This window comes from Cyprinus carpio, chromosome B17, assembly GCF_018340385.1.
Source record: "Cyprinus carpio isolate SPL01 chromosome B17, ASM1834038v1, whole genome shotgun sequence".
NCBI classification, from domain to species: domain Eukaryota; kingdom Metazoa; phylum Chordata; class Actinopteri; order Cypriniformes; family Cyprinidae; genus Cyprinus; species Cyprinus carpio.
The window spans coordinates 3,739,321-3,758,029 of NC_056613.1; the positions used below are offsets into that span (position 1 = coordinate 3,739,321).

Below are 18,709 nucleotides of genomic sequence, written 5' to 3' on the forward strand. Positions count from 1 at the left end.
TGTTTAGAGTTAATTAGTTGATTCAGATGATTAGGTTAATAGCTGGTTTAGAGAACCTTTTCATGATATGCTAATTTTTTGAGATAGGAATTTTGGGTTTTCATGAGCTGTATGCCAAAATCATCAGTATTAAAACAATAAAAGACCTGAAATATTTCAGTTGGTGTGCAATGAATCTAAAATATATGAAAGTTTAATTTTTATCATTACATTATGGAAAATAATGAACTTTTTCACAATATGCTAATTTTTTGAGAAGGACCTGTGTATATATTATATTTATATATATATATATATATATATATATATATATAAAATGATTTATTTTTTTAAATAAACTAGAAATATTATGAAACAAATCAATCAAATGTAGATGTTTTATGAAACAGGATGATTGGATGTACCTTGATGCAACATTTTAGAGGTTTTGGACAAGTTCAGGTTTTATTGACTTGCATTTTTGAAAGGTAGAAATCTGGTTATGGCTCCTCTGATTCATCATATTAAGGTTGGCCAGCTTTTCAGATGAAATATTGAGCATGACCAATGTAAACACCAGCCTCTTGTTTAGTAATGGAGCAGCGCTGCTGATGTATGACAGTAGCGCATCTATAGATCTCCTCAACCGATGTTCAGATTAATGATGAATGTCAGTGTGTTCCCAACACACACACATTAAGTTCTCAGGACAAACGAACAGACGAATGACAGAACTTCGAGGGCAGTGAAAGCAGTGGACACTCACATCAGAACCGGATCCATTTTACTGATTGAGAGGGAAGTACGTGCAGACCTTGAAGGGAATTAGTGCACTGTGCAAGACGTAACCTTGTGCTTAATGATGCACGTCTGAACGAAGCTACACCATGAGTCAGGAGAGCAGCACTTTCTGTAGGCTCTTGCTTGGACAGGTGAAGTTACTTTTACTGTTGTTGTACTGTAGTAAATGAAAACTGTCTTTTCTTGATGTAGTTTGATGTAGTATGCATATGTCCACAGTCACAATCTCCCTCCCCAATGAACGCCCACATTTACATCAGCAATGCCTACTAACTCCTCATTTCACATGCGAAAAAGTCAGCCATTCATAACAGAGCTCATTTACATATAGGTCTTAAAATACAGTATAAAACAGCCTGTTTAATTCTAAAGGTGGAACATTTGAAAATTAAATAACTTTTTTTGGGTGGAAACATCCTTTCGAATAAAAACAATGTGTAATATGTAACTTCGTATATGAAATATAGAGTAGTCTTTCAGAGAGAGAATATACATTCTGTCTGATGGCAGTGTTTTAAAGCTGCTCCATCTAATTTTGACCAGTCATATGACACACTGTATGTATAACCAAGTCAATGAGAATATTAATGAGGTTACCAAGGAGATAGCATTTACTTTAATTAGAAGAACCAAGACTATGGCCTTTTTTACTGCGGCATGGAGAAGAGTCACAAAAGGAATTGATTGGTTTTGGCATTTAGTCTCTGATCAAGTGTCATCTATTGCTTCAGGAGGCAAGAAGATAATCTGAAGTGACATTTCTCTTCTGCCTGCTTTTTCTGCACTGATGAAGGCAATTACCTCAACCCTAAATGATCATTTGCAGAACTTTCCGCCTCTTGATGTTTTTGCTTGTTTTGTGTGTGTGTGTGTGTGTGTGTGTGTGTGTGTGTGTGTGTGTGTGTGTGTGTGTGTGTGTGTGTGTGTGTGTGTGTGTGTGTGTGTGTCAGATTTGCTAATTTAGTAAATAGGGCAATACGGTCGCTCACAAGGAAAATTTTGAAATGTCTCTATAAAGATTTTTAAAATCTGATTCAGATGTCCAAATATTAAATTAAGTATTTAATATTTAATTTTATGTTTTTAAATCCCTAAGGGCATAGAACAGTTTTAGAACATTTACCAGAGTATCTATCTATCCATCCATCCATTGTTCTATCGTTCTGATTCTTCATGATTCTTTGGGTTATGTCATTCTGAAGCAGCACGTTTGTCTTCATAATCTTTAACAAAAATGAAATAAATCTGAAACAATTATTTATTTATTTTTACTTCTGATGCCATCAAACTCCTCCCCTCCAGTCACATGGTTCAATTCTGATATTATTGCCCACTTTTCAGGATTTTAACAGTTTTTGATGGATGTAATCAAATCCCGTCATACTGTACATTTACACAGGTAAAATAGGTTGTGAATGTCATTTCGTATTGATTTCAGCATTTGTCAGCTAAAAAGATATGAAACTGATTGGCTATTTACTGTTCCCAGATGTTTCCGTAAGCATAAACTTTCAAAAAGGTTTCTGGCACATTTATGTTCATTGCAGATAATCCAGGAGTATTTTTCTACCAGCCCGGAAGCAGGAAACCGCTAAATCAGTGTAGTGCACATAAATTCCTGCTCAGAAAACAAGCTGTTCAATAAAACAACACTCATTACTCAAGAGTCGCCGCCGTTAGTCCACGCCACAAAACTACCTCGTGTCCTGTTTCCCTGAAAAGTCCCGCAAGAGTCGCAGAGGGCCCACGGTATCACCGAGATTTTGTGTCTATTGCATTTTCCACTAGTACGTAATAAATGTCAAGAAAATGAAGGTCACCTAACCTCGGTGCATCAAGACGTATTTGGCAGGACGGCGTAATGCCTTCCAAGTTTGTGGAACAAATGAAATTCTGCTGCTCTGTTGCACTTTGCATCCAAACAACCATTACAACGGGCTTTATATACTGTCTGAGCAGCAGACCATCAAATGGTGTTTTTATTCTTGTGCTGGAACGCTCCACACTGTTGAGAATAGAAATCCATCGCTTGTATGCAAAAGACTGGAGCCAATCTATATCTGCTGGTGAAATTATAGTTTCATACAGGATTAAAATTGATCATGGCATCTGCGACTGTAGCATTAGATCTGCGTGAGTCATCATTGGTGCTCTTTTGGAGGTAATTTTTTGCTGTAAGTTTCTTGGGAAGCAGAGTGGGAATTACTAGATTAAGCACTCCAGAATATGTTTGCGTTCTGTGGCATGGCTCTGATTCATATTTTATGTTGCTTTTTGTTTGTTGATAAAATGTGGAGACAATATCCGCTGATTTTCTTCTCCACCAAACAGTCGTTTTTCATCCATCAAGGCATTCTTCTCTCCCCATCAATATTTCGGGCACGTTGCTATTAACTGATTTAGCATTTATGGTGGTAGAAACAATAAAATAAGTGCGAATCTAAATGTCGGCGCAACGGGGAACGCAGAAAGCTCTGGGCCTGATTTAGTTTCCGACTTAATTCAGAATGGCTTGACATGATGAGAACGCTACAGAAAGTGGGCAGCATTGTGTTTTGGAAGCATTAAAGCGGCTGTTGTGAGTTGTTTGATTGAAAATCATAAATCAGTGGACTCAAACCTTGGACCAGAGAGTTGAGACTGTAAACAGCAGAGAGCCTGTGTAGTGTGTGTTATTAGCCGATACACTGACTTCATGCAGATTGACTTGTGCTTTTTGGGATTGAAAATGAATCTGATTTATGTCCATTTGAAAACATTTTAGGGTGCTTTTCAGTTTTTAAACATATCTAGTGTTAGGCAACAACAGAGTTGTGTGCACCATTAAGCCAGAAGTTGTTATTCCATTATCTAGCTGTACTTGTTAACATTAACTTGCTCAGCAAGATTCTCTTCAAAAATGTTGCTTCGCCGTAACACTAGTTTACCGTAGAACACTAAATATAGATAAAAATTAGCATATGCTATACTCTTTATGTACAGTGCATATATTTCTTCAATCATGATTTTTGTTCTGTCCCTATGCAAATAAACTAATAAATAAAAATAAAATCTGTGGAATACATAGTGTATGTTTTGCTCCTTATATGCGATGAATGTGTGTGACGCATTATGTCATGACAAAACTACATTGCTTACGTTATAGTTAATGAAGCGGTCTATACCTAAAATTTGTTAGTATCATTGCAGTGCATTGCATTGCATTTTTAGATGATGACGCATTTATATTTTGGACAAGCTGCAAAGCTACTTTGGCAATGTTTTTCTTATCAGAAATAGAACTAAAATATAGTCATTTATTCTGAAATAAATGTAATATCAGAGTTTTTCAGGTAACTTTGCAGGTAGGTTTCTTGAAACATCTTGGAGTTGTTGCCACAGTTCTTCTGGATTTATGTTAAGTTGCTACTGTAGCACTTGCTGCCAGAAAAGGACTAATTTTATTCAGAGGGAAATAAATACAGAGAAATGCACAGTTGTAAATCACTCGATTCAAAATAAACAGAAACACTTTGAGGCAGTAGTCATAATTCATCATAAATCATTGTTTTGTGCAGGCATGCGTGGGAGGGAGTGTATATTTTGGGCATTTTCCATCTAGCTCAGATGCAGGTGAGGTTAGCGTGGCATTGTGTTTCTTTCTCTTTGTTTGGCGGGGGAAGAAGATCTCTGGCTGGCCTTCTGTCTGTGGTAAAAAGGCAGCAATGAAAGTCATTCACAGGGGCGTCTCACGAGACCCTGGGCCAAAGCTAATCACAACTTCGACCCAATTCTGGATTTCAATGACTGAATCTATTGAGCTGAGGTCTCTCGACGGAGCACAACAAAGTCGGTGTGACTGCAACTTTAGCCTGCTGCGGCCCAGCGCCACAACACCGCGGTTGCCTGCCCCGTCTGTGATTGGCACAGAGGTGTGCTCTTGATACTATATACAGTCAATAACAAAGAGCCCGGCACAGCTATTGAGTTCAGTTACAGACCGTCTCTCCTGGGCCTTTTGTTTGGATGTGAACAGCAGTGTTGAAAACAGAAAGGCATGTTGGGATATATTGCTACAAATTAAAATAGAGATGAATCCTGTTACTAGGGCTGCAACTAACGATTATTTTGATAATCGATTAATCGGTCAATTATTTTTTACGATTAATCGATGAATCGGTTTATGTACTTATATTTTAGTTTTGCCCATTTTTTCCCCAAGTAAATTATTAACAAAGGGTCTTTATCATTCAACATAGACTTTTTTAGAGATTTTAACCATTTTGCATTGTCATATCCTCATCAAAAACATACCTGGAGTGTGTGTTTTATTATGTGTAGTTATCCTTTGTCAAACTCTTCTGCAATCAAAACACTGACCCATACATACTCTAGCAAATTTCACAAGAAGATTTCAAATAATGTTTTCACCATGGCATTCCTTAGGGCTCCTAAAGTAGTTTAACATCCCGAACAAAGCTTATTAAGGAATCTTTCAAAACATATTATCATGAAGAATAAGAAATAAAAACAGAATAAAATTGCAGTAAATTGCATTTTATTATTTTTTTTCCTGTAAACACAGCTTATACCTGGGAAACAGCTTTATAGCTTATGCTGTGAAATTGTAAACAATCCTTCCAATAAAGTGCCAATGGCATGAAACCTGAATGGAACTCACATTTTAAAGTAAAATTTTAAAGTAAATCCATCAGAAGGTTGTCCAGAAAAAAAATTGGACCACACACAAAAAACCTGCTGTGTGAAAAAGAGCAGTGAATGCTTAAAAAAAAGTGCATTTCAAATACATTTAAACATTACCCTCTCTCATTGAGTCATAATTAGGCTGCAAGACTGAATTATGAACTGGTAAACGACAAAGCTTTAAATGTTAATTGTTAAAAAGCAATGTTATCAGCTTTTACGACTAAACATTTGCAAACAACATTGTACTGCAGAATCTGCACAAATAAAAGTCTTTGCACACTGTGATAGTCATCGGATTTAAATATGTAGTGGTCCTTATAACAGTGCAAAATTCAAAAATGTAATAAAGCGATAAAAATGTTAACAAAACAGCTTATGCCTGAACTGACAGGAATTCGACTACCTGTGGGGAAATGAGGCAGAACACTATTCACTCATTATTTGAGAAAAAACTTTGCATTGCAGTGCAAAAAGGTCAACATGTCCAAATGTTCAGGGCTTAACAGTTAGGCTTGCTCTCTTTTTGCTCCCACACTTTGGATGACTTCGTCGGATTAGTTTTATCTTCCGCTTTTTTCTTTTTCTTTCTCGAGCTTATTCCACTGCCGCATCCCTCACTCACTCACGCTGAATGCTGCAGAGAGACGCGTGTGCGGGAAGCACGTGACATAAAACGAGGCCAGCTATTGGCTATTCGCTACTTCTTCTCCTGCTGTACTGGCTGAGTAAAAACCTCACGGTGGCATCATTACTGCCACACTTTGGTCACCGCAGATTTAAAATATGCACGAAATGAGCCGCTTACGGCAAATAAAAATTATTTAGCAACGAATCGATTACTAAATTAGTTGACAACTATTTTAGTAATCGATTTTAATCGATTAAATCGATTAGTTGTTTCAGCTCTACCTGTTACATATCTGTATTATAAATAAAAGCTAATATTACTGGATCTATCAATAGTAACCAAAGTTTTCCCTCTTTTTAGGGTGTAGTGCTGTCACTAACATCATATTTTATATGGCATTCTTGTATATGAATCATACAACTACTGTTCAAAGGTTTGAGGTCCGTGAAAGTTTTTTTTTATATTTGTTTATCAATGATGCATTTAGCTGTTTAAAGCCATTTATAATGTTACAAAAGATTTCAGTTTCAAATAAATGCTGTTCTTTTGAACTTTCTATTTATCAAAGAATCCCGAAAAGTACACGCTTTCTACAAAAAAAGCAGCACAGCTGTTTTCAACATTTTATAATAATTATATGTATATTGAGCATCAAATCAGCGTATTAGAATGATTTCTGAAGGATCATGTGACACTGAAGACTAAAGTAATGGTGCTGAAAATTCTGCTTTGCATCACAGGAATAAATTACATTTTAAAATATATTCAGACAGACAAGCGGATATATTAAATTGTAAAAATATTTTACAATATTGCTGTTTTTACTGTATGTTTGATCAAATAAATGCAGCCTTGGTGAGCATAAGGGACTTCCGGTAAAAACAAAAAAATCTTACCGACCTCAAACTTTTGAATGGTAGTGTACTTTGGTACTTCACTGGTATCACCACAGCATGTCATGTCCCATTTAAAGTCACCCCATTTATCTTTGAAATGTGAGTTCAGTGTGAAACAATATAATAAAGGTACACCACAGAATTCTATGTTCTCTCTTTTGACTTCCGTGGTTGTAACATAGAAATGCAAGGTTTAAAACAAAAGAATGTTGATCATCTTTCCAGGGGAAATTGTTTGGATTGTGAAAAGTGGTTTCTGTGTGTCTAGTTTTTTTTGGAGTGGAAGGGATAAAAAATAAAAGCAATTAAAGACGTCAAACCAAAAAACAATTTTGAGGTGTAGAGAATTATTTTATTTTGATGAGAGATACATTTTTGGTCTTTATAATAATGTGCCCAAAGTAAAGCCAGATCTACAGTATATGTTAAGAAAGCATATGGGCTCAATTTCAGTATCATTTTTAATGTACGGTATATTTACAGTGCTGATTTCTTATCCCACTGCTTGATAGATAAAGAAATGAGAATTATAATCATCTCTTTCGAAGTTCCCCTAGTCTTGGTTTGTCTTCTGGGACGTCGTCCCTTGGCGCCTCACAAACTTAAGTAGCCTACTTCATGAATAAAGGATTGAAGTTTTGTCAGGAAGCAAAGTCTGTCAGGCTTTGGGTAGCAGTAGATGTTTATGTTACCGACGTTCTTGCGTTTCTGTAAAGGTTGCAGGCTCTGAGGAAGGAGAAGTCACGTGACGCCGCTCGCTCGCGCCGGGGGAAGGAAAACTTCGAGTTCTACGAGCTGGCAAAAATGCTTCCGCTCCCCGGCGCCATCACCAGCCAGCTGGACAAGGCCTCCATCATCCGCCTCACCATCAGCTACCTTAAGATGAGGGACTTCGCCAACCAGGGAGACCCGCCGTGGAACCTGCGCTTCGAAGGACCGCCACCCAACACCTCAGTCAAAGGTGAGAGGCTTTCTTCTGTGTAGAACTTTTATTCTGCTCTTTTGGTTGTAATAATGGATTATTACAGTGTCCTTTCAATGTGATGTATAGCATGTGTGGGATGCTGAATATTAAATACTACAGACAATAATTTCAAGTTCCTCTGTGTATATATTAAAGAATGGGAAATCGCCTTTGCGCTAAAACGCTTACAATGGTAGAAAGCAAGCAGACGAGATGCTGTTTTGTTTAGTTTTTTTAGTTAATATTTTGAAAATAGTTTCTGTTTTAATTTGAATTGTAGTTAAATTTTTAACAGATTTGTTGTGTTTTTGTATTGTTTTTTGAAAAATTGCTTTGGCAACCAGCTGAAATTAAATAAGTTTCAGGTTTTAATTTCAGTTAAAGTTTATCTTAATTCAAATAACTTTTTTTATGGTTTTAGCTTTATTTAACTATAATAACCTTGCTCATAACGCATAATCAGAAGTTCATTAACATAAAAAATAGTTAAAATGTATCATTTAGATAAGCTTAAGTAACCAAACAAAGTAAATATTTTCATTAATTTAAAGTTATTTTTGCCTACACTTCTGCATCCAAAATTAACTTAAAAAAAATTGAACAAATAAACAAGCATTTTATTCAACTAACTTGCCTGCAAGTCTTCCTTTGGTGGATAGTTCACCCAAAAATGAGAATTCTGTCATTATTTACTCTCATTGTGTTGTTCCAAACCTTTATGCATTTCTTCTACTAAACACAAAATAATACATTTAGTTTTGGTTACTAAATATATTATTGGCTTCCACAGTAGGGACAAAAAATACTATGGAAGTCAATGGAACCCCAAACCATTTGGTTACCATCATTCTTAGGAATTTCTTATTTTCTTTTTCCAAAGGAGAAAAAAAAATAGTTTTGGAATGACCTTATATAAATAATGTCAGAAAGTTATTTTTTGGGTGGACTATCACTATTATAAGAGTAACTGTAAGTATGAACTGGTTTATAAACACTGAGGTACTAGCTTCACCTGAATTCAGTATACAAAAACAGCGGATGATCACTTAAGGGGCGTCCCAAATCGTGTACTTATGCACTATTCTATGATGTGTTTTTTTTGTATAAATAGTGCGAGTAGTGCATTCACACTGAAAATTCCTAAAGGAAAAGTGCACTTTAAAAACCCGGATGATGCACTTAAATAACCAAAAAAACTAAGTGTGGAATGTTGGAAACTTCAACTGTCGCAGCTTTAATTATGTAGTGAAGTGGGAGGGGCTATCATACTCCGATTATAAATGACAAAATAACCTTATATAATTCATGCACTACATATTTGAGTACATAGTGTATGAGTGCATAGTGTATAGTGTGTCATTTGGGACACAACTTTAGTGCTTTTGGTTACCAGCAAGGACAGGAAGCAGACAATGAAACTTTGGATGGACATTAAAAAATTTGAGTGAGATGTGCAGAGCGGTCATAACTCGCTCCCTTCTGACTGGAGTTTGCTGCACTATAGGCTTGAGAAGAAAAATAGCTGTCGGTTATAAATAAACAAGAGCGTGTCATGCCCTACACAAGCCTAATTAGTTACGAATGTCAGTACACTGAAGCAGCCTATAGATTTAACAGTAACTATGGATTCTTAGTTGGACTGTAACGATTAGGTGAGTAATGGGCCTGGTTAATCAACTAATGCTAATTGGCTGGTGATAAAGGATGCAGTCGGGATCAATGAAAATAAAAAGATGCACTCGATGCTTGCTCTTCTCATTATATTTGACTGCTGTGGCTAAATGTAATATTTAAAAGAGATGATGCTCATTTGCTATGGGTTTTTTCAGAGTATTTGCACTGACAGTAACATTTTTATATATATAATATATATATATATATATATATATATATATATATATATATATATATATATATATAGCTAGATTATCTTTTTAATGTTTACGTTTATATTATTTTATACTATTTATTTTATATTTTTTATTTGTTTTAAATTAAATATTATTTTAAATATTTTATTTTATTTTTTATTATATCTTTATCATATTTTATATATTATTTATTATATTTTATTCCATTTTATTTTATTTTTTTTTATTTTAGTAAATTCATTACAGCTACTTTGCACTTAAGTGTGAATTATTTACTGTACATTTGGCATGGCTGTAATACCGTGAATGTTGTTAGAGGCAACAGTAAATTATTACAGTTTTCAGCGGCTTTGTTCTGTGTATTCCTGGCCGGCACACAACAGATGGTATCATTGTTGTCTCGCTTTGAAGAGCCGCATGCATTTTAATGAGAAAATGTATATGGTGAATAATTCGGTGTAGAGCCGGTCCGCAGGACTGTTGCCTTTTACACGTCCGACATCGACGTGCTCGACATGCAGTGAAGGAAATGATGTAAGCGAAGGAAATGAATAAAGTGCAGCGCATCCCCATGTATTAATGAACGCTCAGCAAGGTGAATCCAAACCCTCTAGGACAACGAGAGGCTCTTTGTGTCCTTCCATCTCATTGACAGCAGCCGTTTGAATTGAATCAGTAGCGCGGCCCATTTTATTTGCACTACATTTCGAACAGAACCTGTTATCGATTCCTGTTTTGCCGCTCTGCATCGCTAGAGCTAATGGATACTCAGCCCCGCTCCCGATTCGTCCGAGCTCATGAATCTCTGTTTATTTTCCGATCGGAGCGAGGAGATGGGGCTGACCTACAGCAGCAGAGCTCTCTCTCCTCATCCTCCGCTGACTCCTGCCGAATTGTTGTTTAGACTAAAAGAGGTGCATGTGTTTGATTGGCGTACAGCTGACCGGGAGGCGAGCCGTAATGCAGAGCATGCTAATACGAGCATATGGTGACTTATTGCATCAGGCCCGGAGCTCAGAGGGCAGGGCCGTTTCTCCTTCCAGTTGTTTGTGTGCACGAGTCAAGGTGAGTCGGAGGAAAACAATATTGTTTCCTTGGGCCTGGAAGTAGCCAGTTCATTTGTCAGTACAGACTTCCAGGCAATTTCCCACTGACTTTACATAGAGATCCGAAGCCGCCGCTGCTGTTATTATACAATATTTACCATGAAAAGAATAAAAAATCAAGTTGACTTCTTGTATGGCGTTTCTACATAATAACTGATGATTGTAACCTTTTGGGAAATCTCCGAACAGTGTCATTTGGCAAATCTCATTCGGATCGGAATGCTTAGAGGAAAATCCACCTGCATTTTTCCAGTTTTTTCGTGTCCGTGTGAATAAAGAACAATTTGGAGCTGCCATTTGTATGGCAGAGAGTCGCCAAACACCATTAAAACAAAACCGCCTTCTGTTGAATGCAAAAGCAGAGTGACAAAGCATAGAATTCAGGCCTTTATCTCTAATAAAAGCCGGCTGTATTACTGGCATCGCAACTGAAAGAATCTGACCTCTGTTTCTCAAGTGTTGATTTATTATCATAAGTTGCATGCTAGCCGCCTCTCTCCTTTTGCGTCTGTTGACCTTTACCGTAATTGACCCATCAACTAATTTTTTTGGAGCGTTTTAACCGAAATTTGCTAGTCTCTGTCAGAAGCGTTTCACATCTGTTGAAGGACACTGCACAAACAAGCATGACCTTTCTGTTGTTTGGAGGATGGCGCGGGCCCCTGACCCCCCTCCACCACCTGTGCATTCATTATTCATGCATGCAGAGCAGCGAGCAGTCGCCAAAATGCCACACTTCACCAAGCGCACACCCCCAAACTCTACAGCGCTGCCTGCACAATTGACACGTTTTGTGCCTGTAGTTAGCCACCGAGTCGAGGACACATATGCCAGTTGTCCTTTTATGATCACCAGAAAGGGCTGAAAGGTTTGTAAAATAGCAGCTTTCCATTGGAATGTCAAAAACTCGCTTCTCCGTCTTAATCACCCAGGGCGTAAACATCTTGCACCAACGGCTGCTGGGAGACTGATATTAACGGAGGGGAATTAATTGAGTGAAATGCGAAATTATTTTACATGCACCGCCGGTGCCCACAGGGAGATAAATCACAAACGAGATCTCTGTAACGACTCAATTGTTGCTCCTAGACAGCGATGAGATTCAGTGGAGAGGAAATGGAGGCTAGGGAGAAGAAAAAAAAAGGGGAATGATTTCTCAATTTGAACATTTCTCATCAATTCCCCCCCCCCCAAGGTCAAATTCATATCCATATTATATCTAAATGTATTTTATAGTTGTGTACTTTTGCTATATGTTGATATATGTACACTAACAATCAAAAGTTTAGAAGCTGAATTTTCACCAGCCATTCTTTAAGATTTGGTGTCACATGATCTTTCAGAAGTAATTCTAATATGGTGATTTGCTGCTCAATTATCAATTATAATTGGTGCTCAATTTATTTGTTATTAAATTATGCATTTTTTATGATTCTTTGATGAATATAAAGTTCAAGAGAACAGAATTCATTAGAAATAGAAATATTTTGTAACAAATTTCATTACTGTCAATTTTAATCAATTTAATGCATCCTTGATTAACAGAATGGTGTTCATTTCTTAAAAAAATAAAAATAAAACTCTGTAACGACTCAATTGTTTTTCCTAGACAGTGATGAGATTAAATAGAGAGATACTTGAGACATGGGAGAAAAAAAATAAAAAAATTTTTTGCCCCAAGATAAAATTCATATCTATATTCTATCCACATTTATTTTATAGCTGTATACTGTTACTAGACTGACGGTCAAAAGTGTAAGATTCATTTTTTTTTAGAAAATGTCTGACTGCATTTATTTGACCAAAAATACAGTAAAATTTTTTAAATATTATTACAGTTTAAAATGTCTGTTTTCTACTTGAATATATTTTAAAATGTAATTAATTCCTGTGATGAAATGCAGAATTTTCAGCATCATTACTGCAGTCTTCAGTGTCACATGATCCTTCAGAAATCATTCTAATATGCTGATTTGTTGCTCAATTATTATTGGTGCTCAATTATTAATTATGTTTTTTTTTTTAATTAATAAGTCATGCATTTTTTTGGATTCTTTGTTGAATGTAAAGTTCAAGAGAACATCATTTATCTGAAATAGAAATCTTTTGTAAAATTGTAAATGTCATTACTGTCACTTTTGATTAGTTTCACGCATGCTTGATGAAAAAAACACTTTATGACCACAGACTTTTGAACATTCTTGTGACTGATTTATTTCTCTTTAGAAATTCTAGGAGAAACATCTGAGACAACGGTGAGATCTCGTGAGCTGTAGTTTCCTCAGGTGTGGGTTTATTTTGTCGTCGTGGCGTTCTAATGTAAACATCCTGTTTGTATTGGCTGTCTTCTCATCAGTGGGGTTATAATCTATTCAGCAGTCAGTGGAAGCGTGTGGAACATACTGACAGAAACACACAGTGCTTTGTTGTGTGTGATTAATACCTGAGATGCGGCGGCCCGCTGTCTTTATTAGAGGCAGTGCTGGAAGCTGGTTATCAGCGTTTGATCTCTGGTGACTGCTGCATCGCATAGATGTGTCACTCAGCCGAACACAACCAAACCTCCTGCTTTGGAAAAAAGATTTCGTAATCATCTCCTTACTTTGTTTGCTTGTTTTTGGCTCGTCTTCTGGGACGTTGTCCTTCGGCACCTCATAAACTCAAGCGTTTTAACAAGCATAATGGCTTCTCTTGAAGTTTAGTCAGTCATAAAAAGTTTCTTTCTTTTTTTTTTTTGACGTAACAACATGCTTTTCCAGAGTAGCAGCCAAGTGTCCATGTACTTGTCCCAATTAGCATAATTTCATCAATAAACTCACAGAGACCTTGAAGAGAACTCCCCCTCCTCTCCCCCGCGCTACATCTTCGACGTCTCGTTTTCTTCACGCCTGACATTTAGCTACAGCCATGAGCTTCACGCTGTTTCATACCGCCCTTCTCTACTTTAAAACTGTAGCTTCACACTAAAAAAGTATGTATTTACAATCAATATGCATTTAATCAGTAGCTGTATACATTTTATTGGTGTGTTTGTTTCCTGGAAAGCAAACCCATGACCTTGGTGTTGTTAGAGCTGTGCTTTGTTAGTTGAACTACAGGAAGATACAGAGGTACAGTCTAACTAGCCTTTTAGCTACATTACAAGCTAACAATAAAAATATTTTGAGCTATATTAATTTCTTAATTTATTTATTAGTATATTTTTTCCTTCATTGGAATGAAATGATTGATTAAAATGAATCAGACATTTGAATATGATTTAACACGGCTTGAGAATGGTTTTGGTGAGCATGTATTATTGCTGACTAAACATAAAAAGCCATATGAACCAAAATTGGAATGGAAAACATGCTTACTATTTACTGAATACTGCCTATTTTTTAACAGTAGTACTGTAAGTGAACCAGTAGACATTATTCCATGATAAACATTTCACTTTGTAGTATGCCACGTTGTGAAAAAAAAGCTAATATTATTTTATTTTATTTTGCAGTCAAGAGTAAGATTGAACGTAAATTTTAAAAAGGGAAGTTGTTATAATTTCTTGTAGTTCATTCACTTGGAAAGCTCAAGTTGTGTGCATTGCATTTTAGGATTGCATGCACCAAGCTGTGTTTTATACCGCACATTTTAGCAAATGTACAGTAGTTGATTATCCATGTTCCATACATATATATATATATATAGCAGGTTGGCAGAGAGCAGGGCATTGATTAAAGCGCTCTACCCAGGTGACCAGTGTGCCACACTCATTGTTAATGGTAATGAGCAAATTAATGCTGTTTGCATCACAATAGACCCTCACAACAGTGAAAAAGTGTTTTTTTTTTTCCTCCCTGGCATTCTGGACTTGGTGGAAAATGGCAGGCTCAAAGGTGTTGTGCTGCTCGGAGCTGTGCATCATGGGTAAAAATCAGCCCTCGCCGATATCCTTCACTCTATAAATGGATGGTAATTTGCCCAGCTGTGAGTGTGAGATGTTCCATTCCCCAGTCGTGGTGTAAGAAAAATTGAATGACAGTGAGCAAAACAGCAGTAATTATAAAACTAATTACTAAATGCTGATGATGCCCATAGGCTTTGCATAACTAAATTTAGAAGAGGAAATTGCTTTTGGCTGCATTGAGGCTGTGGGCATGTTTATGCTATTTTCTTTATTTTCCGATGCACACCAAAGAAAGTCGTAATTGCCATGGAAACAATTACTCGTACACCTTTATTTTTGTGGCTTCGTGAGGCGAAAACAGCTTGAGGGAGCGTTGTTGTCAAACAATGTGTTTTAATAACAGCAAAAAAAACTGTACGTACTTTGTCTTGCCGTGAATTGATTAACATTAAATCAAACGCAGCCAAAGAAATGCAGTTAATTGCTAGAACGAGGCCGTTATTTTTTTATTAAATCACATTCCCCTTGTGCGAGATTCTCTATGCAAGGTGCGAATCCAGCTCGCCATTCAGGCTGAGACTTAATCGCGACTCTGCTATATATTTGAGCGTAACTATGCTCTTTAATGGTCTATCCTTCTTCTGAATGGAGACAACAAAGCCAATGTTGGCAGCGCCAGCGTGAGACAGCCCTCCAGGGTGCCTTAAGTTTCCCAATGGCTTCGCTCGGGAGCGCGGCGTGTATTTGTATACGCTCCGGGTCGGCCTATGTGTGTGTTTACTTTCAGAAAGGGCTGTATTTCCTCAGTAACAACACTGCAGATTTCCTGGTGGAAGGAGAATATGATTATTGTTTCTCCGCTAAAAATAGAGGTGTTTTGCACTGATGAATAGGCCGAGTGCTTAGACTCTCGTTGGCCTGCTGGTAATTAGTCCTTTTACAAATAGGCCAATAATGGAGAAATGAATCCAAGAGACAGTCGGAATGAATATGGAGAGCCTCGTTTTCCAGCGGCGTGATTGAACCTGTAGTCGGCTGTGGCTAATATCTTCACAAAGTATTACAAATGACCTCAGTGTTACCAGCAGCTTTTTGTTTTTCTCTTTCTGTAGATGCAAGTTTTAGAAGAGCCTAAATGCTAGTTTTAATTTAAAAAATGAGGGCACGGAAGAGATTTAATTGGATTTAAACAGATTTTGCCTGCATATCATTTAATCTTCCTTTTAATTTTTTTCGGTGGTCGGCCATACCTGAGCGTCTCCCGCCGGCCGCTGACAGTCTCTTCTGAGTGCTGCTCTTTTGAAGTGGAACGTCTGAAAGCACAGCTTGAGCCTCAAATAAAGTGAAGGGCATTTACTATTACAAGTAATGTCCTTAATAATCTTGTTAGTGGAGACTCTCTCAGTACGAGACAAATGGAACATTATTGGCTTATGGGCTGTAGTAAATAATTTAGTTTCCAATATTCAGGCTGCTTTGACAGTAAATTAGAATGACATGAAAAGAGGTTGTTGAATAAAGAAAGTATCCAATCAAATTTAATTGGTTCGACTAAGGCAGCTGTAATATATTTCATAATTAAACAAAGTTGTCACAGAGCTTTATAGGCTTGTACGAATCAAAACGTCAAAAATAATTCCTTGATAACCTGCTTTTAAAACGTCACCGCGTTCTTCGATTTCTTTTGTGTTTGCGGTGCAGTAGACATTGGAACATGAAGACTCAAATGCAAGTTCAATAACCAAACACCTAGAACCACCCTAGCAACTGCATAGCAACACCTTAGAAATGACCCTGACACCTGCAAGTTTTGCTACAGCAAAATTCTACATTAAAAATTCTTGCAAAATTTCTACATTAAAATTAATTAAATACAGTTGTTGGCTTTTTTTGGAGGGGGGGGGGTGCATTGTTACTGCTGCAGCTCTCAACATCAACATCTGTATTAATCTATATATATACACTATATGTGTATACAGTAGGTGGCCAACCAGAGTGTGCTTTCTACCGCTGTGAGCACCGCCGCCGCCACGTCTGCAAAGTGCATTTTCAGCTTTTGACTGCTGAGTGGCGCTTTAACCACAAGTTATCAAACAAATGCATCAAAGCACATTTTTGCAAATAGCTGTCAGCTTTGCCTCGCTGGTGTGTTACATATGACAACTGCAGTCAGAGGAAAATGAACGAAAAACACTAGTTAAAATATTTCATATTCCCAGATGAAACTTTAGTAGCCTACTTAATAAGTTATGTTTGTTTTTAATTGCGTTACAATGTTATATTATAATGTTATTGTTGTTTTACTTCATCGTTTCATCTCCATTTACAAACCAAAATTTTACAATTATGGTCAGTTTGCAACCCGTGCCTTTGCGCCACCTGGCGGTAGTTTCGCAAATAACTTTAACACGCCACTGACTTGCAGTTATGTGTATATATATATATATATATATATATATATATATATATATATATATATTAGCAATGATTACATTTTTTAAAATTGCGATTAGTCACAGTATACAGCAGTGTTATACATAGTAGCAGTTAAAATATTTCTTTTAAATCTCAACTTAATGTAATCAAATTAAAGTCTCTGTTTTATATAACTTGTGTATTCTTGTGATGGTGCGTCATGTCTACATCAGATGCGCAATGCAACAAAATACTGAACCCATTATAATCAGTGATGCTGTCTACACTGGATGCGGTGCAGCGTGACACGACACAACACAACAAATCATACGTGCCATTATTCTTTGCTATCCTATAAACAGGATGCGACAGTCTACAAAGACTGGACGCATCACGCGACAAAGTGACAGTTACAAATTATTTACCAGTACGTCATAGATAGAACGAGGTAGCAGTTTTCTGTCTAGGATTTGTTGTGTCGTGCTGCGCCGCATCCAGTGTAGACCTGCGATTTGTAGACCAGTGATTTGTCTGTATATGTATTGAGAGCCAGTGAGCAACGGACTTTCAAAATAATAATAATAATAAAAACTGCGTTAAGTAAGGGATAATGTACATCCAGCCAGTTGTTATCTCAGAATAAACCCCGACAGGATGATCAGGACCCCAACGCAAACCTGAGGGGTCTCGTATCAGCCTGAAGGGGTTTATTCTGAGATAACAACCGGCTGGATGCACATTATCTTGCTTAAGTAAATAATTAGATGCGAAATATTGAATTGAGTTGAAATATTTGAATGCAAATCTTCTGTGAAGACAGCAGTTGCGAGCAAGCGGCAAATTCAAACAACATTTCACCATAAAAATAATTAAGGCAATAAAAGAATTAAGACGAAAATGTTTTAAAACTTTACCAGTTTGTTAGGTATCTTATAATCCATTACAGTGTACAAAACAATCGTATCAAAATGGCAGCAGCTGTGTTTGTATGAAACTAGAGCAAGTCCACGATACCAGCATGACATAAATAATTGTACACAATTTTGAATCGAGTTTTAATATTTTATTAGCAAAGCTTCCACCAAGAAAAAAATAGTTCAAGCAAGAGTTCAGCGCCGACTGCTGTTACCCGGATGAGCCTGTGTTATTAGCTTTAACCGGTTCTTAGCAAGGGATAACATACCTCGGATTGTCGGGACTGACCAATCAGAATCAAGTATTCCATAGAGCTGTGTAATAATGCCCAATAAAATAACTGTCTGCGTTAATTAATGCGTTAATGCAGTAATAATGCATCAACTTGCTCAGCCCTAATATATATTTTCTTTGCTTAACATATACTGAATTGTGCACTATAAATCCAGAGACATTTATTATTATTTATTAAAAAAAAATCTAATTTGATATCATATTCTTTTCCTAAGTGGTTGATAATCACAGTCCGCTGTCCCACACTGTGTTGTGGTTTGCTGTTCGT

General features: G+C 36.8%; 1 protein-coding gene across 3 annotated transcripts in view; it reads left to right on the forward strand.

Moving 5' to 3' along the window:
* LOC109048378 (neuronal PAS domain-containing protein 3-like) overlaps window positions 1-18,709 on the forward strand; it is a 407,723-nt gene that overhangs the window by 105,231 nt on the left and 283,783 nt on the right. For all 3 annotated transcript variants that reach the window (XM_042743215.1, XM_042743217.1, XM_042743216.1), the window contains one exon: window positions 7,707-7,951. In XM_042743215.1, coding sequence (XP_042599149.1) covers window positions 7,707-7,951 — 245 coding nt within the window. The remainder of the gene's footprint in view (window positions 1-7,706; window positions 7,952-18,709) is intronic.